The following is a 21,920-nucleotide window of genomic DNA, read 5'->3' on the forward strand; positions in this document are numbered from 1 at the left end:
TCTCTTGTCAAGGACTGTGTGTGCTGAAGGGCTGACGGTGCTGGGAAACAGACAGCCCTCCTTCCCTCGCTAGCAACTTTTCCAGGCTCTCTTTCTCCTCATCTGGAAGCTCAGCTGGGAGGAAAGCAGCTTACACACCACCAAAAGGCAATTTTCACATCATGCCCAATCCTAAATGCTTCCTGTGAAGGGTTCCCAGTCCCAACCATCCCTTTGGGGTTCTTTTACCGTGCCAAGTCGTCACCACCCCGCGCCGGTCAGCCCTGGCAGTGTCAAGCTGTGACTGTCTGGGTGACAGGCAAACAAGTTCCTCTCCCCGATGTGGATACAGAATTCCCAGCAGCAGAACTACTGCCATGCACATAAAAACAGCCTGGAGATAATCTTTTGAGTTAAAAAGGACGTTCACCAATTTAGGAATAACATGGCCGAACCCACTAATCACTGATGTTTTCGCTCCATCTCTCTGGAAGAGAGAACCAAGAACTGTCTGGAAAGAGGTGGTAATGTTTCCACTGCATCCTACTATAAATTTAATAACTAGGAGAAGGACATTGATCATTAAGGATTAATGTTTGTTCACAGGCAGTTTGTTAAAAGGAATGCCCCTGACATGGAAACTGTTTGCCTTGCTTAATTACTAGGTCATTATTTATATTTAAAGTCTCAAAAAAAAAAAAGGCTTTATCTACAAAGGCAACCAGTCACTACACTTAGCTGGGCGTTTTTCACCACTGAATTAGCATGTATTGAAACACATACTTCATAGGAAGGTATCATGTGAAACATGAAGAGATTCATAAAGAAACGCACGATCTAAAGGAAGAGCCATGAGTGCAGGTTTACACACACATAACACATGCCCCCACTGAGGAAGATCCTTACCTGGGATGTGGAAAAGCTCGTGTAAGACCTACTCTGCTCTACCTAGTCTTGTCCTTGGAAAAAATATTTAATTGTCCAAACTGGAATAGCTGCAGAAAATTGAAGACTTAGAAAGGGGCACATGGCCTGCACATCCTCACTGATGCAAGGAAGCCATGCCCCAGCTCCTGTTCCCAGTTACCCTCTCTTGCTGGGCATGTTCTGCTCTGCATAACTACCTACTGAAACCATGAACTGAGAAGAGTGAGACCTTCCCGCGCGGGAAGCTGCTCTCGCTCCTTGGTCAGGCTGTGAGTGGGGACAGGCAGTTCCTGGTTGCTGCTCTGGGTCAGGCACATCAGGGGCTTAAAGCTGACTGCTCTCCCCTAGCTCAAGAAAGCGCCCTGGACGCTGAGCACACTGCGTGTGAGGTCTCCCTTGCTGACCCCGATGGTCTCTTCTGGGGCTCGGAGCATCTCCCATCCAAAGTTTCAGAACGTAAAAGGTTTCTGCAAGAAATGATGATTTCGCTGCACCCACATTTTTCCTTTAGAAAAATATTTTTTGAGAAAATCTGTGATACTGGATTTAGGTGCGAATTTTGACCAGCCATGGCCTGTTAATAGCAGCCATAAGGGTGGCTGCATGGAGCAACTGCCAGAAGCACGGTCTTACGGCTTCATGATACCTTCTCCTCTCCATCTCAAAATGCTAACAGGCCCCAAAAACCAGAAACACTTTTTCATTCTACACGGGCTGTCATGAATGCTTAAGTACTGAGACATACGGAAGAATAATAACTTCCTGCATCGTATGTAAAACCCACCAACATTTCTCCTTAAATGTTTCACTTCACTCTCCAGGTGAAGTAGTGTATCATCATCATAGCCAAAACTTCATCAAACACAATACAAATCAACTCACACCCTACATCTTGAAGCTGAGTGGGGTATTTGGTCGCATCCCTAAAAAATGCAAGGATGGTAAGATTTTAAATCTATTAAGTTCTGTGGTAAAGTAACAACTAAGAAAATATTTCATCGTTGACCAACCAAGTATCCTAATTTCCAGTGAATGAAAAAAACCTCTGTACGTTAGAAGGGAGACATCTGAAAAAGACACATAAACCAGACTTTTCCACTCTACCTTTGAACAGCGTCTATTTCATGAATAACCCAAGGGAAATAAATGGAGGATTATTCTAGAGGAAGCTCCTATCAAACATGAGAAAGCCATCCACTGCCTTAAAAATGCAACGTGCACATTTATTTGTCATCATTAAAAAGCTTTCCTTAAAAATCACCTATAAGATAAAAAAAAAAAAGGTGCCATGTGATTATTTTCTATCGACTAGTAGGGGTTTGTTAACCAAATGACAATGCAAGAACTAAAAAGCAAAGAAAGAAAGAGTACTTCATCTCAGGAATGACTCAGTGTTATGAAATGAAAGATGATAACTTCTGAAGAGTCCCGCCACTAGCAGGAGGGCAGTGTCTGCTTTGCAGCTTCCCAGAAAAGTTTGCAGTTCTCGTATTTTGCCACTGACCAGGAATGACCCTCTGACCCCCAGCTATGCAACAGTTGCACAAAAGAAGTCCCAAATCCAGAGAAAGGGTTGCTGCTTGTTGACATAGCGGTACTTAGTTGAATCGAAACCGATGCGTTACAAAAACAGGCTTTCAGTAACAATTCTGCAAATGCTTACTTTCACCTTCAGGCTTCTGGATCCACGTCCCACATCCACATCCCTTTCAGCAAAAGCAGGCTGCTTCCTCAACACTTCAAAAATTCCCGTTGATGTCTGTCTTATCTCTCAACAGAACTTTCGGCTGCTCTGGTGTCCTCTGATACCCCACTGCAGCCAGTTCACGATGCACCCTGAGAGGAGGCTACCCAGCTGCTTCAAACCCTTCCTCTCTTTCCTCTCAGCCCTAGGGCCATCCTACAGCTACAAGAGAGAAAGCAGCACACCAACAATGGTAAAAAACTGCTGCGCTGCTTCCACAAGGCAAACGCGTGCGCTTAAATTAGGTCAATGAACAACAGGGTATGTATGAAACAGGTGCAGCGGCACGTTTAAGATGGGTAACAGGTAGGTGACATTCCCTTGCAGCGAAGCACACATCACACCCACGGAGGGAGCAGGACTGATATCGTCATTTCTGAAGTCCCCCAAGAAATAAAGCAACATTAGTCAGCCGGCTGCCATTGCGAGAACTGAGAGTGAAACCGAAACCCACTGCATCCATGGGAAAATTCCCACTGAATTCAGCTGGCCCTGGGTCACACGCAGGTTAAAAAAAATTAATCTTTGCTTCTTCATTTAGAAAGCAGATGGGTATTAGCAGCTTCACCCTATCAGTAGCATCTCCAGCGAGGTGCAAAGGAACCTTAAAGAAAGCCTGTTGTAGGAGGCAATTATTTCCATCACACATTTTATCACCTCATATATAGCACTTTTGCTATCTGTCTTCTTTTGGAAACACAGTTCTTGTACACGTCCTTAAAACAAATCAGCAGCTATTAAGAAAACAAAGCAGACTAATACAAATGTACATAGAACAGATTTTATAAAAATGCCCCGAAGGCATTTTTAACCTCTTGTTAGAAATACACTGTGGATTAAAAAAAAAAGAAGAAAAAAAAGCTACAAACCAGTGATCTCAAACATGCTACAAGTATGCAGAGATACTGGCAGTTGCAAGCAAGTGATCAAACACTGGTGATAGGAAACAGTTATAGCTCAAAAAACAGATTATATTTTTTTTGTAATTTCCAAAATAATTAAATTTTAGTATTTTTTACTGTTCTCTGATATGATTTGAACTTATAAAATACAAGCTCTCTAACATTAAAATACATCCGTGATTGCATAATAAACAGTGCTAAGAAAATAATTATCTGACACGTGACTGCGGATAAAGACTGTACGTCTAGTGAGTTTTATTCTTGTAGCACATTAAACCCACAGGTACTCTATCATGATACAATCCTACAGGAACCAACAACATCCAGAAGCCCATCTCAGAGGATGAGGTTTAAATTTAAGCAAGAATTCAGGAATGCTGTACCTCTTAATGACCGGGGCAGGAGGTGCTGCCAGAACGCGTATAAATCAGGAATTCTTTACATAAATAAAATACTCTAAGGTTATTCATTTCAGTGATAAACGGCATTTACAGATTAGGCTGGGAAGAGGGAGGAAAGAAGGCGAAGCATCCCTCTGCAGTCAGATTATTCTTTTTCTGTACCTTCTTTACCTGCAGAGGCCGAGGCGTGCAAGCGGGGTGAAGGGAGACCCGACAAGGTGGTCCACCCCACTGCCCCCACCTCGGCAGACAGCCCGCCCAGCTGCGCCGCCCTCCTCTCCTCGGCAAGGCTATCGGGACACGGGCTCCGCTCTCGCCGGCAGTGCGGGAGGTCACAAGACGGTGACGGGACGTAGCTGCTCCAGCTGCGTTTCCAAGGCAATGCGCTCCTTGTGAACCTCCTGCCGGAGGGAGGGAGAGAGATGCGCTGTTAACTTTTGGGATGCTCACATGCACCAACCCACTCCCGGTAAAGATCAGCCGGGCAAACTGCTGGCATTGACCAGAGGCTCTGGGCTCTGCTGTTTAAATAACTCTCCTTGCAGCCTCGAAACACCGTACCAACGCCATGCAACCACCCTGTGCAGCCGTCTGCTGCCTCCTCCTTACGGCGAGGCAATGCGGAGGCTCAGTCACTTGCTTGGGTGATCATGGAGAGGAGCAGTCATCCACCACCCAGTGGAACAGCTTGGGCCAGTTTGGCAATTTTACCAAAGAAAAGGAGGTTCTTTTGAAACCGCATTTCCATCAAAACAGCTTTTTTTTTAAAGAATTTTTGGTTCACACAACCAATCTCTTTCCTTTTGGAACGGAATGAGATTTAGCCTTTGTAAGACGACACAGGCTTTGCAATCTACCCCATTGGCAGCTGCAGCAGGAAGCTCATCAGTCTCGGTCAGAAACTAACTGTGACGGCTTTGGGGATCACCAATTTTGGGAAAGCCTCTCCTGGTCAGGATGCTGCCCCTGAGGGGCATCTGGCTCTCGCTGACCACCTGTTAAAGGGCTCCTCGCCCCACCTGGGAGCTGGGCTGACCTGTGACTCCTTCAGGCTTTGGCGCCCTATTTGGGCAGCCCCAGCCCAGGAGGGCACCAGAATGCTCCTTGGTGCAAGCTGTGCCTGAGGGTCACCCGTCACGTCTGCTGGTCCCCATAAAAACATAAAGGCCCTGCTTTTGGCCCTGCTCCGCCGGAAAGTTTCCAGACAGCAATACAACTTGAAGGACAAGTTCAGTTTTTTGCTCTTGTGTGAACTCAGGCAAATCTCTCTGTCTTTACAGGCTTCCTTCACCCTACCATACAGTACAGATAACAGCACTGGCCTCTTTTCGTGCAGGTTGGGGAATTTAAGCATGCTGAAGATAGTGCATGGAAGCAGATAAGACCTGAGCCAAGGAATGATGGCAATGTGCTGTCAGCTTTCACCCCCGTGCTTATTTCAATCGCCGTCCTATATTTTGATATAATTTCAGTACAGAGCACCCGACTTCCATTTCTCTTGGGAGATCCTTGAAAACCAGTTAAGAAAATATGTTAAAGCGAAGTTGAACACGCAATCACACTTTCACCTTGACTGAAGAGAAAGTGTAACTGAGGGTTCACCTCCCTTTCCAGACAAGCCTGTTCATAATATGCAAGGAAGAAAAAGCTGTAGCAGATGAAAAACTAAAGTTTGTACTACCTTTGGACTCAGAAAACAGAAAAAAACAGAACTGACATTTATAAGACAGCCCCTTGAGAACATGTTAAAAGACAAGTCAGCAGAGATCAAAAAACAGTGTTAGATGTTCATATAAAGCATGGTGTAGCCAGTCCATGACTCCAGGAGACAGTTATGTAGCACAACTGACCAGAAGACAAGAAAGCTACGAGTGAGTTGCTCTTCCACACTAGGTGACACCATCACTTCATCAAACTTTTCAGAAAGACGAAGTTCACCCTTTAGACTTACTCTAACTGCCAGTAGAGCTCTATGCACATAGGCTACAGCTTTTTCCAGAAAAGCTCATCCTACCCACTCATACAGTATAGCTGTTCCCTCCCAGAAAGCAGGAAATAACACAGTAGGTTTCATCTGAGAGGATGAACAAGATTCTCTGCTGGAGGTGACACATAACTGATCACAGGGAGTTTTGTCACGGATTTTCAATGCATTCCTTACCTTCAGCTGCTGTTGGAGCTCACTGTTCAACCTGGCAAGCACAGCATTGGCTTCTTTGTTTTTTCGTATAGCGGTCTGAATAGCCCTTTTCTGCTTGGAAGACTGTCTGCCAGACAGATAAATACAAAACATTTCAATTAAGAGCTTCAACAGTGGCTGGTGCCAGAAGACCAGCCATCCATTCTGCGCGTCTGTACTCCATACACACTGGACTACACTTCAAAGACAAGGTACAAACTACATATTTAAGAGAAGAAAAATGTAACACTGAAATGAGATGAATGAGGTAGACTATTTGAAAATAAAACAGTCACACACGTCAACCTGAACGCCACATACATTCCAGGCTGTCTCAATTATTTAAAAATCACTGCATTCTGATTCAGTTTAAGGATAATCCCTGCATAGCTGTACTTATTGCAGCACCTTTGCTTTAGCAGTTTTCAGATACTTGTAGAGTTTAAAGATTCAGGAGTGGCTAACAGAAAATACAAAAATCATTCTATGCGGAAAGAAAGGACATCTGCATGAAAATATTGTCTCAGATTTTTTAGGGCACTGCTGAGTCTGATGGTTTTTACTTCAAAAATTAATGTTTCTTTCATTCAAAGCAGTCATTTCCACCAAACCCATTTGATGTCACAAACATGAACAGGTAGATGGCTTATCGACTTCCCTCATCTCTTTTGCTCCTATTATTATTATTACTCTATAGCCCATGGTAACTGATCTGGAGGAAATTACAGTTAGGCAGGCAGGTACAAAAGGAGACAGCTTTGTACATAAGCACCAACCTATTCCGAGAAACAGAAGTAACAGGAAAAAGGAAAGAAATTACAGAAAATACTAGCTGAATGTCCAAGCCCTTTGCCAAATACATTATTTTAAAAAGTTTTACATGAGGCATCAAGAGTTTTTTAATGACAAATTTGATCTAAAACAGATGCTCTATTTAAATAAGGTCCATAGGGGTACACAGTCCCCACCAGCTCTCCCTCTTAACAGAGCTGATGGCACTGATCTTTGCAACATAATCTGTTTCGCAGCACAGGCAGATCTTTATGCTGTTATCTTCCAGTGAACTGTCAGTTTTCTGCTTCGCGATTTTGCTTCAAACTACTCTCCATAGGCTATAAAGCAATAATGGTAGGAAAAATAAAAAACAGGGAGCTATATCTCCGTGGTCATTTAAGCATTTTAGGAAAGATATAGACAAGACAGAATTAAGTTGAGATGTTAACAAATGTTGTTATCTTTCTTTGAACCACTACGGAATATGCACTCCCAAAGCACAAAATAGCACTTTAAGGGCATCCTAGGAGCCTTATTACTTATTCTAATCTCCAATTATGCAGCACAGATTCAGTCTACTGATAAACAGTTTGCCAAGAACTGCTCAACTGATTTGGGCAGCTCGGTTTTGTTTCAGACTGAACCAGATGTCTTTGCAAGGCTTTAGGTGAAGGCGCGCACACCGTTTCAGTTGAGGGAGATGTATAGACCCAATAGGGCTTCAAGTGCCTTCGCATACCGTTTGTACAGCCCCTTCTCCACTGCTGTTAAATAAATATATAGTGAAAACCCTACAAGTCTTTGTTGCTGACAGCTTCAACAGCTGTATTTATGACAGCAAACAACACATGCTGGGTTTGGCAATTATCGGATTATCACAAGTGATCTATGGGTCAGGTCATACCAGCGTCGAGCTCACTTCTAACCTGCCTTGCGATGAAGAAACATCACAAGAATATGACCAACATCAAGCATTTAATGACTCAGTTTCCTGGGCATTTATTTAGCCATATCAGTCCACAAGAATGAGCACAATTCCAGAAGATATGGGGAAGGCAAAAACCACACGCCCACAGAGCTAAAAGGAGTTGTGTTAGAGATGCTGGTTGAACAGCTCGGCTTGCTCTTCAGACATGTCTACCAGAGACAGAGGTAGGACACCTCTGAAGAGGCTATCAATCAAATATTATCAACTTATACAATCACTACAGACTTAGTCTGCATTTCAGAAGACAGATGTAGATTTCAGAGACCTGTATCTTGTGAAGCACTCTCAAAACCAGAACTATTAAGCACAAAATCACGCAAAGAGCAAACCCCGCCACATCAGGTCTCATGGTGCAGTTTGGAGTGTTTGGTACAGGTTTTTACTTTTGGACTGGGAGGTGAGGCTTGACTGCTGGCAGGGAAGAAGTCACATTTATGGTGGGAGAAAGCTCGGGGGTCTCCAGCCCCTGCGTCTCCGTCCGGAGCTTCCTGCGGGTGGGTTTGGAGGGTGGCTGAGCGAGAACAACCTCCTGCCAGGGAGAAGCACAGCAACGTTAAGTCAGACCATGTGTCTCCCGTCATTAGGTTGGGGAATACTTATGACACAGAAATTGCTGACAGCTGGCCTAAGATTTCATAATTTAAAGAGGTACAGAGCTTAATTCAAATTTGGTAATAGCCTCTCAGGTTTCTGACTTTGAAAAAGGAACAATAACTCCTGCAACCCCTTAATGAATGAAATGATTATACTGGTGTTTTGTCTTCATCTGGACGACAGGCTCTTCAGAACTGGATTGCATAGCTCTGTGTGCATTTGGGGGCGTGGAGGGAGGAGTATAAATACAAATACTAGCCCTCAGTTGACCCAAAAGCACCAGAACTAAAACAAGATTTATTTTTAATTATGCTTAGTTGGCAAAAATCAATAACCAATCATTTGCGTCCCAACTTACTACCCCACCCCATCTGGCATGGAGTCTCTCCCTTCTCCTCCCCTCCTCTCTTACATGAAACAACACTGAAAATAGCTTAGAAAGACACATGTATAAAATTATCCATGCAAAATTAAGATGTTGGATGTGTAGAAGGACAGTTACTTTTCTTGATAAGTTACATCAGAAAGCTAAGTCTGGTTCGTAGGTAAAACAAAAAGTCTTGTATTTTTATGCCTTTAATGGTAAGTGTTTTCATTATTTTAAATTAAGATATCCTTTCTTTTGCAATGAGAACTAGTTTTAATGACTTAAAGCTGTTTTAAATCTAAAACACAAACATATCCTTTTCAGTGTATTTTATTATTAGATCTCTTCTGCAAGGGATATAGCTATTACTGCCCCATTTCATGAATGAGAAAGCTAAGACCCAAAAAGATGAAGCCACTTGACAAAGGTTATACTTTTAGTGTCACAGTCAAGACCAGAGACCAAATTTTACTGGGCCAGACTATCTTCCTTACTATCTTACTATCTTCCTTACTGTGTTTTGGCCAAATGCTAATAAAATAAGAAAAAAATAAATGAATGAGGAAGCATTTAATGACCTAGCAATCATACGAAAAAACCAAAAACCATAGTGGTAAGCAGCATGACTCAGCAGAAGAGACAACTAACGGTGATACAGAATGAAACCAACATAAGACCACCAATAATTAGTATTAGAGGGATTACAGTTATTAGAGGAATTAGAACTATAAGGGAACAAGAGGTTTCAACATTAAAAAAAAGAGTTCTGCCATTACTGAAAAAAAAAGATCTAAAAATATTGTGAGATCTTTTGATAAGGATGTCAGCACATCAGCACTGCACAGATCTCAGATAATACTGTGCTCTGAAATCCCGTGCATACGCACAGCTCCCTGCAAACACACGATGTACAGCACGTGAGGAACTTGCGGATGCCTTCTACAACTATAAACTGCTGGGATGCCAAATGCACAATCCCAGTCTACCCTGAACTACCCAAAACCTACCAAATCCATAGGATAAATCCCTCTTCCACTTCAAACGCAATACTGGAAGAAACGATCCAACACCTAAAAGCAGAGTCCTCCAAGGGGCTCTTTGGCTTGTCCTTTGGAAGGTGAGGGCCAGCACTGCGCCAACAACCTCCTTCCCGCACCCCACAGCCTGGGGCTTCTCTGTATTTTAGGGAGCCAGGTGTGATGAGGGCGAGCATGAAGTAGGTGGACCACAAGGATTTCATTTCCCCAGCAGGGCTGCAAAGCAGAGCAAGGAAGAAGCACGGCTAGGTTAGTAGCTGCATGCGGTGAGTGTAAGTGGACGTGGCCCTGAAAGCCCTATTGCATATAGGAAATAACACTGGACATTTGTCTGTGCCCCCAGTTAGGGTAATAAGTGTGATGATGCTCCCTGGGCAAGGTACGCACTAGGTACAGCTCCTGCCAACAGTTCTTGTTTGGGTGAACAACGGTCTTGTAGGTGCTCCCCAGGTGCAGGAGAGGCCAGAGTGGGGAGGACCTTCCATTTGATCCCTATCAAAAACCTCTCCTGCCCAGTGGAAGATGGCAGTGGGAGCAAGTCATATGAGGAGAGGCTGAGGGAGCTGGGCATGTTTAGCTTGGAGAAGAGGAGGCTGAGGGGAGACCTCATTGCCCTCTACAGCTACCTGAAAGGAGGTTGGAGAGAGGTGGGTGTTGGCCTCTTCTCCCAGGTGGATAATGACAGGACCAGAGGAAATGGTCTGAAGCTGTGGCAGGGGAGGTTTAGATTAGACATTAGGAAGAATTACTTTCCTGAAAGAGTGGTCAGGCACTGGAACAGCCTGCCCAGGGAGGTGGCTGAGTCACCATCCCTAGAGGTATTTAAGAAACATCTAGATTTGGCACTTCAGGGCAGGCTCCAGTGGCAGAGATTATAGGGGTTGGGTTTTTGTTTTTTGGTTTTTTTTAATTTTATTTTATTTTTTTGTGTGTGTATGGTTGGACTTAATGATCTCAAAGGTCCCTTCCAACCATGAAGATTCTATGATTCTACGATTCTATGATTCTATGACCAGGAGCAGGTAAAGGCTCACAGCCATTGCTAAGGCCATTCCATCCTAAGCAAGGCCCTGTGAAGAGTGCCATTGCAATGTCAGTGGTTAGTTTACGCAAATGATATGTTCATGCAAAAACATATAAGAAACTGCACATCTTGAGCAAATCGCTCCCAGCCTATGTACATTTAGTAGCAGATTTTGACCTCTAGCAAACAGGTGTGGTTACATCAAAACTGAATCCTCAATAACTGGAAGAAGTGCGTCACAATTTGGAAGAATTACAGGGGGACAGGGGTCAAGTACAATCAAACTCTTTTTTGTCTTCCCTAAGGCTCCACAAGCCCCTATTGATTTGAAACAAATGGCAAGCTGCCTCTCTTAAAGCACGTGCATTGATGTGTATGTACTAAGAGCTTTCTTAATGATTTATCTGAGCTGATGTCACAAGTGAACCCGGTTCTCTCTAGCGTCTTGACCTCCAGAGAAGGTAAACATGTGAAAACATAACCTTAGCCCGCCATTTAATTGCTTTAAAACTTAAAACAACCACGTTTGTTGATGAAGGCAAATCACTCCACAATGGTACAGCAAGTGCAGGTCTCACCTTTTTTGCTGAACTGTTTTCTTCTGCCTGCGATGGGGGTCTATTCATCTGAGGATGTAATTCAACCTCAGATACTTGCTCTGTCTGCAACAACAAATCAATCATTGCTACACCCAGAAAACGACTAGCAGCCACATACAATAAAGTCAAGGAAAGGAAACATTATACACAAAAGAAAAGTTACTTTAACAATTCAACAGTAGGGGAAACAGAGATCCAGGGTGACAGCTGAATGGATGACGTATGTCTTTTGCAGATGTTTAATTAAACCGTTTTCTTGCACATAGTTGTGCTAGGAAAACAAGAGAAAAGTTTTTCTGTGAAGCGTTAGGAACCATGTCTCTGAATGTAAATGACCTAGTAGCCAGAGTTCCTTCTAGAGCTACTCTTGGGGGAGGTGGATAAAAGCCAGAAAGATCTTGGTTGCGCCCCGTCACCTTATCATTTCCTGAAACTGATGAAAATTCATCGGAGTAAGCCTGTCTCTCTGAAGTTTGCAAGACTGGAGTGAAAAAGTCTGAATGATATCAAAAATCCCAGTGAAGTTACTGAAAACATAAGTCATAAAAGAAGCCAAATAAATCTTCTTCCCTCCTCCCTTCTCGCGTTTCAAACCGAAACTGAGCCGAACGCTCATCACACAGGTCCACACTTGGGCAAAACGAAACACCCTGCCCCCAGCATATCTGACCGAGCAGCAAGTTAAAACACAGAGGGAGTTAATCCCTCGCTTCGCCTCTCCTGAAATCTTCCAGCATCTTTCAATTTGCTTCACCGGCACAAGGTGAAGCGCAGCACATCAGCTACAGGAGGGCGGCAGGACTTGGAGCTGCCTGTCCCCGGGCACGCTGCGGCAAACATGGAATAAACATGGTATAAATGTGGTATAAACATGGTGGGGCTGTTTTCTGTCCAGAAGGTACGGGCTGGCTCTGCAAGCTGGGGAAGGCAGGCAGGAGCGGGGAGGCCGAGGGCACTTGGCACTGGGCAGACTCTTCTCTTGCCCAGCTTCTGCCAAGCGGGAGCCAGGCTGACAACAACCCCCAGGCCCCATCCCGCTCCCTCCTCACAAAAACTGCTCCTTTCTACACAGGTGAAAGCTTGCATTTAAAACCAAGCTCAAGGCAAAGCTCAAACTTTAGAGGAGACAGGATTTTAGCCATAAAAATAATAATAACCACAACCTGATGCACACTGAAGAACCTAATTCGCTGCTGCCAAGAGGTTTCTGCATAGGCCCAACAAGCTCTGCAGCAGCCACAAGTTTCCCAGTGCTTAACTGTAAGTTAAATAAAAATGACAGAAAGCACAGAATTTGCTGCATTTAAAAAAAAAGGAGGGACTTTTCCCTACCCCTTCCATTTCTTTCATAATGCACAAAATAAGAGCTGTACAGAAAGCTGCAGGGGAAACGCGCTTCTGTCAGGTTACTGCTGTTCTCTGACTGTACGGTGTCGAACACGTGCACGGAGAAGGGAGATTTGTCATCTTTTTTTAAAATGCATGTGAAATGCCTCTGGAGAGGAGGAAAAGGTATCTTGGCTGACAAGACTTCTCCCCCCACACACACTTCTAAGTGTGCGACATCTGTAGTGCTATCTGATGGTTAAGAAAAAAAAACACAAAACAAACCCACCCTGTATTTTTCCAGTATTATTTGAATATTAATATCTTAAATATTTGGATTTTAATAACTATTTGATACTAACACTTCAGTTCTGGAAAGCTTTTCATGGATTGAAAAGCTGCTTCTATAATGGTAGATTTCTGGTTACAAACAGGAGAGTGAAATGAAAAGAGCGATCTTTTTTTCTGTCTACAAAAATCAAAGACCTTTAAAACTGCCTTTAATGCGACAGAGCATTCCTTTATCAGCAAGCTGAATAGCCCCTAACCTCCCTGATTTCTACAACCACTTTTTATATATTTGAAAGAAATGAAGGCTCTAAGCACAGGTAACAGTAGCCTGGCGAAGTCCACGAGGCCTTCATGAGTGAGTGGGGGTTAGCAAAGTTCAAATACCCAGCCGAGCCACGCAATAAATTTGGGACCGAATCACATCACTTTTTGACAAATCATTCATTTAGGGACAGCAAGAGCAAACACAGTCTTTCAGAGAGCCACGTAATACGTATAGTATAAACTACAGCTTTGCTGCAATAACACTGAGCAATGGCAGAGGTACAAAGGAGCCAGGTCTTCAAGACCTTCTTGGACAGGGAGCACTGGATACCCCCTTACCAGGCCAGGCAGGCAGTTTCTGGTGCTCACACTTTTGCTGGAGTCTACGTTAAACCTTGTGTCAAAAGCAAGAATACAGTAACTCATTCCACAGAATGAAAAAGAAGAGGCCAACCCCATGTTGTTTATGTACTGCAAAATGCAGCTTTTCAAGAACCAATGTGTTCAAACAGTGTAGAAGTAACTAAATAGACTGGCGCTCTACAGTGTCAATTGCAAATAAGCAGAAAAATTGAAATCACAGTAAGATAAAGGACCTGGGGAAAGGGGCCGGGGGGGAGGGGGAAACCCCAAACTTTTGCTGAAACCCCCATTTTATTTTATTTTTTAATGGTCTCATTGCAGGAGAATACTATTTTAAACTGAAGGGAACTGAAAAGGGAAAAAAGACTAAACTTTGCGTTCTAGTGGAAACAAATACAAATCGGATTGCTGATGCCAAAAAGGCTACGATTTCAAAATTTCCAACGGTTCAGTATCACAGTTCCTCCTGATGCAAGACACATTTTTTACTAGCCGAGTGCTGTGATGTGGCTGTCAGCCCAACAGCTGTGGCAACCGCTGTGCTGCAGGGCTGTGGTACCTGCTGGCTGAGGTTGGGCCACTGGGCTGGCCGCTCCTCGCTGCTGTCCGGACGTGAGGGTGGCAAAGCTCAGCAGCCAGCAGGGCAGGGACTGGCTGGAGCAGGCAGGGGGTAAAAATAAATAAATAGTTACATTTGACCAAAAAAAGGAGGAAAAAAAAAAGCACTAGTTCTGGTGATACAGCTCATGCATAATGAATAAAACCAAGCGACTGCCATGTCCCTAAAGTGCCACCTAGTGGCATGTGGGACAGGTCATTTCTGAGTGTTTTCATTAGAGGAGAATACCAAAAAATAGCTGTTTGCATTATTCAGAGCCTGCAGAATAAGTGTGCCCCCCAGGGTGGGCAGACAGCCGGGCTGGGCACGGTAAGCCTCCGCGCATTGGAGAATCTCCTTTCGCTCTCACGCAGAAGCCAGGTCCACACATTAATGATCCCGCAGCAGAGCTGCAGGTCCTCCTCTACGAAAGATCTCCATTCCTCAGAGCAATGTGCCTCTGACACAAGTGCCCGAGCGTAAAAAAATCGGTATGCTGTTGCAGGGGATTTTGTTCAGGGCCTGACAGCGTTTAACCCAGGCAAAAATCTTTTGTTTAACTGCAACGCGCATCAATGCAAAGAAGGTTTGCTGATCCGGCTAACCCAACAAAGTCCGCTAGGCAAGGCCTGACAGGCCTTACGAATACATTTGCAAGCTGATGTCTCCCCACACTGTCCCCACATGGATTTTAAAGGAAAAAAATAACTCCTGCTTTTTCTTTTGGCAGAGGAATTCTTTACAGATTTCCTTCCCTTTGCTGATTTGGATGTGGGGTAAAAGCTAGTCCCTTGTAGCCTTCTGGTCACGGGCAGGGTGGGACCGGCTCCAGGATTCTCCAGCCCAAGCTCCTATAGTGGAGTGTCAGGAAAAGGTGATCCATCAGGAGCGACTGAGGTGGGTTCCCTTTAGTTCTTCATTGTTTTTATACTGTGCTTAGTATAGTCTTTGGGCAATGCAGTTCTCATTCAGAAACACAGCAATAAACTGCCTCCCTCCATCACAGCAATAAATGTCTTAAAGTTTTCCCACATCTTGAAAACTTCTCACCATTATATTAGGGTTTAAAATTCTTCAGCACTGGTTTATAAAACTGAGAGGTTACACATTATGCAATACGGTCTTCCAAAGGAAAATTCAGTTACAGTAGTGTAGAAGGACTTAAAAGTGCACCTCATTCATGTCCACAGAATGGAGTAAGCTACTGACATCCGAAGCGCTGCTGCACCGGTATAGCTGGGTCCACATCCTGCTTATGTGTGCTGCCAGCAGTGCAAAGGAGAGTTTGCAGACCAGGCCTAAGCGCACCTTGATTTTGGGAAGCAGAGTAAGTGACCACAGAAAAGAGCAGGACAGTGTCCTATTCCAAATCTCCTGAAGAGCTTCTCTTTGCCAAGACCAAGGTCCAGTTGTCATCCGGCAGTATCGCCTTTTTCCGCAGCGCAGTCTTGTATTTTTATAGGACTAGTCATACCCTCCTCATTCTTCCAGGCACCAGACAAAACTGGCCAACAAAGTTTCTGTACAATGGCCATGGCCAGAGATCTGTGGCCTACAGCCAATACTTAGCATTAGGACAGATAATTCCTTATTGTTAAGGAGAGCATTAGGAATCGCAAATGCTCATTATTTCATCGCATGATCCTTGACCAGCCATTCATAATCTCCTCACTGCTCCATGTGACGATACTTAACAGTACCTTTCTAAAAGAATATGTAACGCTCACTTAAGCACAAAGTCCTTTGAAAGCCTCAGATGAAAGATTTTCGTAACTATAAGAGAACGTATTACCTTAACAACTGGTTCTTCGCTTACATTTCCAGTTCTTTTGCTTTGCAATGCTGGATTATATGTAGATTTCACACCCACTTTTCAAGACAATCCATAACTGATCTTGCAGAACAGAAGGTCTACGCAGAGCTTTCATATTTCTGTTACCTGGGAGCCTTTTTGCAAGAGGTGAAGTATATATCCAGTCTTTCCCACAATTCAATCTCGCCCACACTTATGCTCCAGGCTAACTTTACACATGGAAATACTCCCACTGCAGTCAATGGCACTACTCACAGAAATGAAATTATCTCTGTGCATTCACTGGAATAGCCCATAATCATTACCTATACAGTGCCACTGCTTAGCTTTGCAAAAAAAGCATTGAGAAGAGCTTATCTGTAAGAAAATGTAGGATACTAAATATGCTTAATGCTCAGTATGCGCCCATTGCAATCTTCTATCATCTCTACGTAAGTTCATTTAAGAGGCATTTTGCTCCTTTCTAAACATTCATATTTTTGCGCTCAATGCCAGCTTCTAAGAAGTCAAGATGTCTCAATTCCAGTTTCTGCGAGTCTTGTGCATCCCACACTGAATCATCAATTCTTTTTATTGCTTGTTACAGAAACTGAAAACGATAAGACAGAAAGAAAACCCGTAGGGATGCAAATGCAACAAGCTGCCAGGGTCTTAGCGTGCTGCCTGCTTTCTCAGCGCTGTGCAGCCCTGAAGTTTTGATAAGCTTTTTCTTTCCCTGAGCTATCTGAGGGCTGGTGATAAGGTTGAGGAAAAAAGCAGTAAATACAAACAAATTGCTGCAATGTTCAGCCCATTCGCAGGGAAAGAATAGGACCCAGATGGAAGCATTAACAATCTGTTTTAATACTCCACTTTCACAAAACCAGATTAACGTAAGCTAGAAAGGAGTATGTGCATTCCACTAGAGATATAGGCACTGGATTCTCAGCTTTTTTTGTTGTTGTTTTTACGATAAACGTGAAGCCAAATTCAAAACTTATTACAATACATTTTAATTAAGATACTCGCCCTTCCTCCACCCTCCCAGAAACCTCTTTAGAAAGGATTTTATGGCATCCATCAGCTACCCCCCAGATTCAATTTTAACTGTGCTACTTTCCACCACTTCTTAAAACGTAATTTATTTTGTCTGGCCGTTTTAGATTTAATATATAATTTTCATGAGAGGAAGATAATCCACTTGGTATTATATTAAAGTGGCAGATGGCAAAATCTTTCATGTTACGGAAGACTTTCAGTTTTATTACAGTTACAGGCTTCTTCAGTACCTATTGCACTGATTATACAACACATGTTACTCTGCAGCCAAAACTGTGGAGATGATCAAAAATCCACCTTCTTCTTGCACAGTGGTTGTAGATGCAAGCTAAAAAAGGTATTCCTTTGGTTTAATATAAAATGGTTGTCTGGGAGAATACCATCGTGTATACAAATAGCATGCCGCTATTTATTTTTTTTTTAATTTCTATAACAAAAAAAGCTCCTTCCCATAAAGCTCCAGGTGTCCTGCCAACACTTGGAATTCCTCACATAATTTTACAGAGTAAGGAGGTGCCTCAGTTGGCTGAACATTTCCTCCAAACAACTCTGTGACGGAGATAAGAAAACCCCACCTCATCCTCCATGTACCTCGGCTTTACCCAAAGACATTGGCCATGGGGGAGACACCTGGACCAGCTCCCAGCACGGACCCTGCACATGGATATCCCACTCAGGAGGCTGAGGTGTCTCAGCAGGATGGACGGGAGCCCATCCCCACCTCTTGGCTTCGTGGTGGGCAGATCAGCGTGGGCACACATAATTGATGGTTAGGGACCCAGCCTAAGCGTACCCCATGCTCGCGGCTCCCCGTGGATTCAGCAGGACATGGAGGCATGTTACTAGAGACAACTTCTTGAACCGGGTCCCAGTTTTCACTTGCAATTCTGGATGATGAATGGCCAAAAAGCTTCAAGGAATTACGAAGTATTGAGTAACATTTGCAGAGCGGAACATTCGATATGTTAAAAAGAATAATATCTTCGCTTTCCAACAGCACCAGGTGCCTGTGACTGGGCAGGGGGACCCACCCTTCATCCCCCACAGCACTTTGTTTCCATGATTTCATCAAATCAATAATTATGGCCACTAAAGCGACAACCTAATTCTGAGCTCATATAACCCGGTGAGATTTTAATCTTCAGAGCTGCAATGTACTCAGGATATTTCAATTTGATAATATTAACAGCTGCCTACCCACTCCACTTGTGTACACACTTTGCCTTCGCCTATAATTTTTTCAGTGCCTGTCAAAACTGCTAGCACGGAGCCAGCGGGAAACCAGGACCCAAGGTCTCCAGCAATAAAAGTCCAGCACAAACCAGTGTGAATTTACAAAACCAACAGGCTTAAAATTCAGACTCTGGGAAAAGAGACTAGGAACATCAGGTTTTTTCAGCCAAGATACACAGGGTTTTCTTGCAGTCCCACTGTTTTCAAATCCCCTTATACAGCACAGGCAGGATGGAAGATATGCCTTCATTACTGGACAGGAAGGTACAGAAATAGAGTAATTTAAATACAGGAACGTTGATCTAATTGGGCAATGTTGCAGATAGCGAGATGACGTTGGATAAAATCCTAAAGTTATATTTGTTCTTCAGTGCTCATCCGTAATTCCTATTAGCATAAATATGTTACTAAATCTCCCACAGTAAGCAGCTGTGGTAAATGACTTCCGTAGGCTTAAAAGCCAACAGTAATAAAGTATTATTTTGCTTTCCATGAAAAAAAAAATAACAACAGAGGCTTATATGAGATGTGCATACACATGTTTGGTTCCAGTGGAGTGTTTTTCAAGAGCATTCATCCCAACAGGAATCTGCATCACTACATATCAGCTACATCAGACACAGCCTTCCTATGGTGACTCTTACTGCCTCCAAGCTACACAAATTTTCTATGTACAGCTCTGGGTCCGCACAAAAGTTTTGGGGCCACCTTTATGCCATTTCTCCTTGATGAATTAAGTTTACCATTAAGTTAGGAAGACAGGATCAGGAAAAATTACTTGAGCCACTAAATCCAGTCCTCTACAAGCCCAGAAAAAACCATCGTAGGTATTTCAACAAGCTACAGGTTATCTGTTCTATATACTGGCACTCGGGGTAGGGGAATGACAATGGAGATGACACAAAACCCCCTAAAAACTTAAAAAACCTTAAAACCCCCCAAAATGTGAAAAAAGAGTGGAAAAGCCATAACTATAGCATGTAATGAGAAGTGAGCAAGAGAGGTATGGCATTGCCAGTGTCCCAAGTCTGTACAATAGCTTGCAGCATATTAAATATTTATGGTCCAAAGAAATAGGGAAATTGATATAGATAAAATCATCCTTAAATCCAAGCAGCTACTGCAGACTTGCTAAGTGTGAGACATGCTACTAGGGATTACAGAAGGTGTCAGTGAAGTTACACACAGGCATCTATACAGTAGTAAAAGGAAAACACTTCAAAATAACATATTATTCAAAACAAAACTCTAGCTTTTATATAAGCCTGATTCTATACACAATCTTTCCAAGTGCCCTTTATAGACTTTAGGCAAAACTTGAATTACTTTCTTTTTTTAATAGGAAAGCAACATGAATTGAGGATCCTAATAAAGCATTTCATGCTGCATTTCACTGAGTCTTACTGGAAACATCAATTCAAAATGGCTTGCAGCGTAGAGAGATACGAGTTGGAATCTGGGTTAAAAGATCATAAATTGGAGATAACGTGGATATCCAAATTATGTAAACTTGCCTTTTGTCCATCTTTATTAAATTTATTTTCAGTGACCACAGGGACCTCAGATGAAATCACCACTGCATCAGAGAAACGTCTAGTGAAAGCTCTGAGGAAAACCTGGGTACAGTTCGTGGACTGATACAAAGTCAATACAATGCTGACTTTGGCAATGGAGAAAAACCCCAAGGAGATGGAGCTACCATAGTCTTTTAGAGGCCATCAAGAAGAAAGAAACGCAAAGTTAATCCACCAACCATAAAACCCGTTGTAAAGGTAAGAGGAGATGCAGCACCTGTAAAGGTGTCCACCCATCAGAGGTGTGGAACGGTGTGGGCTGGCAGCAGCAACCCAGGGCAGAGAAGTCAGCCCTGCTCCTATTTGCCCATAAACTGGCCAAGTCCCCACAGGACCCCAAGACTAGAGCCTCTCACAATAAGCCTGTGCTTCCACTGAGCTCTGGAGTCAAGGCCACAGCAGTATTAACTCTAAGCTTTACCTTGTGCTACACTCACCCAGGGATATGGTCCTTCTCCCTCATTATTCAGTAGACAGCACTGTGGAGGCAGAGTTGGATGTGGACATAATTTAGTAAGTTTGTGATATGATTAGAGACGTTTGGCACACTCTGAATTACCGAACTCAGTAACTCACTGAGCTTGGTTACCTTGGAGGTTCTGACAGGAAAAATAACATTTTCCTAAAGGTTGGAACGAATTCTACTAAAAACAAGAGCAACCCAGGACCAAAGTCAAGATGACATTTCTATATTGCTATTGATTAAGCTCACAGAAGGACTTCTGCTCCTCTGAAATGTAATACCTACCCCTTGATACCCCTCTTCTACGCATGTTGGCCTTTACATCCCATGAGCCCTTTAGTCTCACTCTAAAGAGCCAACTGGTCCAGGCTGCTTCGCAGCCATCCATAGAAAACTGTAGTCCTCAGACGAAATTATTTCCCACTCCTCCTCCATCAACTGATTTCCAAATCTGAGCCAAAATAATCACACCAGGAGCATATTTACATGGTGCACAGCCACCTGAAATATGTGGGGCTCACTTCATTTCCAAGCCGCATTTGTCATTCACAGTGCTTAACTGCAGGCATATAGCAAAATGTTATGGCAAGAAAAAAGGATTTTCAATAACATCGTTGAAAAATAAGTTAAAACAGAAATTTAAGAAGAGTTTGGTAAATCCTGAAGCAGGAAAAAGCTGAATGTGTCATTTCAGCATCATGTCTTTTCTTCAGTTCTTAACCCTGCCTTGGTTTTGAAAGCAGATCCTTCCAACTTCTTCATACTCTTTAAATTAAGGGCCCCATTGGACTAATGTAATCCATATGCTTACTATTGCTTACATGCTATTCCTAAGGGTCACCTCAGCTGAATTATGACCCCACTACACACACTTCCCTACTGTCTGTTACCTCTATCACAGAAAGGCATGCTTGGAGAAAAAAAAAAAGAATGTGATGAGCGTGAAGTTTATTATGTTTGCAAGAATTGTTCTTATGTACATTTTTGCTAGACATCAGAACAAGAATATTTTGATGAGGTATTTGATTAAATATCTTTTAAAATAATAAGAAATAAATTAAGTAAATGCAAGAGATGCCCATAAGCAAGGCATCAGCTATACATTAATTACTGAGTAAACACAGAAGCCACTTTTTTTCTTTCTTTCAGAAACCAAACTTTTAAATTGGAGAGGATTGGATCAAGAATTTCACGAGAATCTTTTTGCATTTATCATTTTAGAAAGGTCCTATATTCTGCATGGCCCAGTGTAGGATGAGCAGCTGGCTCAGTATTTGAGATGTGGTAAGGAAGCCGCTGGACACACATATATAAATTAACATCTCTCTTCACTGCCCTGCTAAGGAAATGCAAATCTATGACAGGACAAGAAAATGAACAATTAGCAGAACCTTGCTTGAAAACGATGGGGTTTTTACCTTAGAGCTGGATTTGTTATATTT

General features: G+C 43.1%; 1 protein-coding gene across 3 annotated transcripts in view; it reads right to left on the minus strand.

The window, feature by feature from the left end:
* Positions 1–3,417: 3,417 nt before the first annotated feature.
* Positions 3,418–21,920, minus strand: part of REPS2 (RALBP1 associated Eps domain containing 2) — a 103,798-nt gene continuing 85,295 nt past the window's right edge. Inside the window, exons 15-18 of one of the 3 annotated variants that reach the window (XM_074605665.1) lie at positions 11,495–11,578; positions 8,278–8,423; positions 6,115–6,220; positions 3,418–4,354 (exon numbers count right to left, since the gene is read on the minus strand). In XM_074605665.1, coding sequence (XP_074461766.1) covers positions 4,286–4,354; positions 6,115–6,220; positions 8,278–8,423; positions 11,495–11,578 — 405 coding nt within the window. In that variant the 3' untranslated portion in view covers positions 3,418–4,285. The remainder of the gene's footprint in view (positions 4,355–6,114; positions 6,221–8,277; positions 8,424–11,494; positions 11,579–21,920) is intronic. The other 2 variants (XM_074605673.1, XM_074605684.1) reach the window with 2 other exon arrangements.

This window comes from Larus michahellis, chromosome 1 (assembly GCF_964199755.1).
Source record: "Larus michahellis chromosome 1, bLarMic1.1, whole genome shotgun sequence".
Taxonomy (NCBI): Eukaryota; Metazoa; Chordata; class Aves; order Charadriiformes; family Laridae; genus Larus; species Larus michahellis.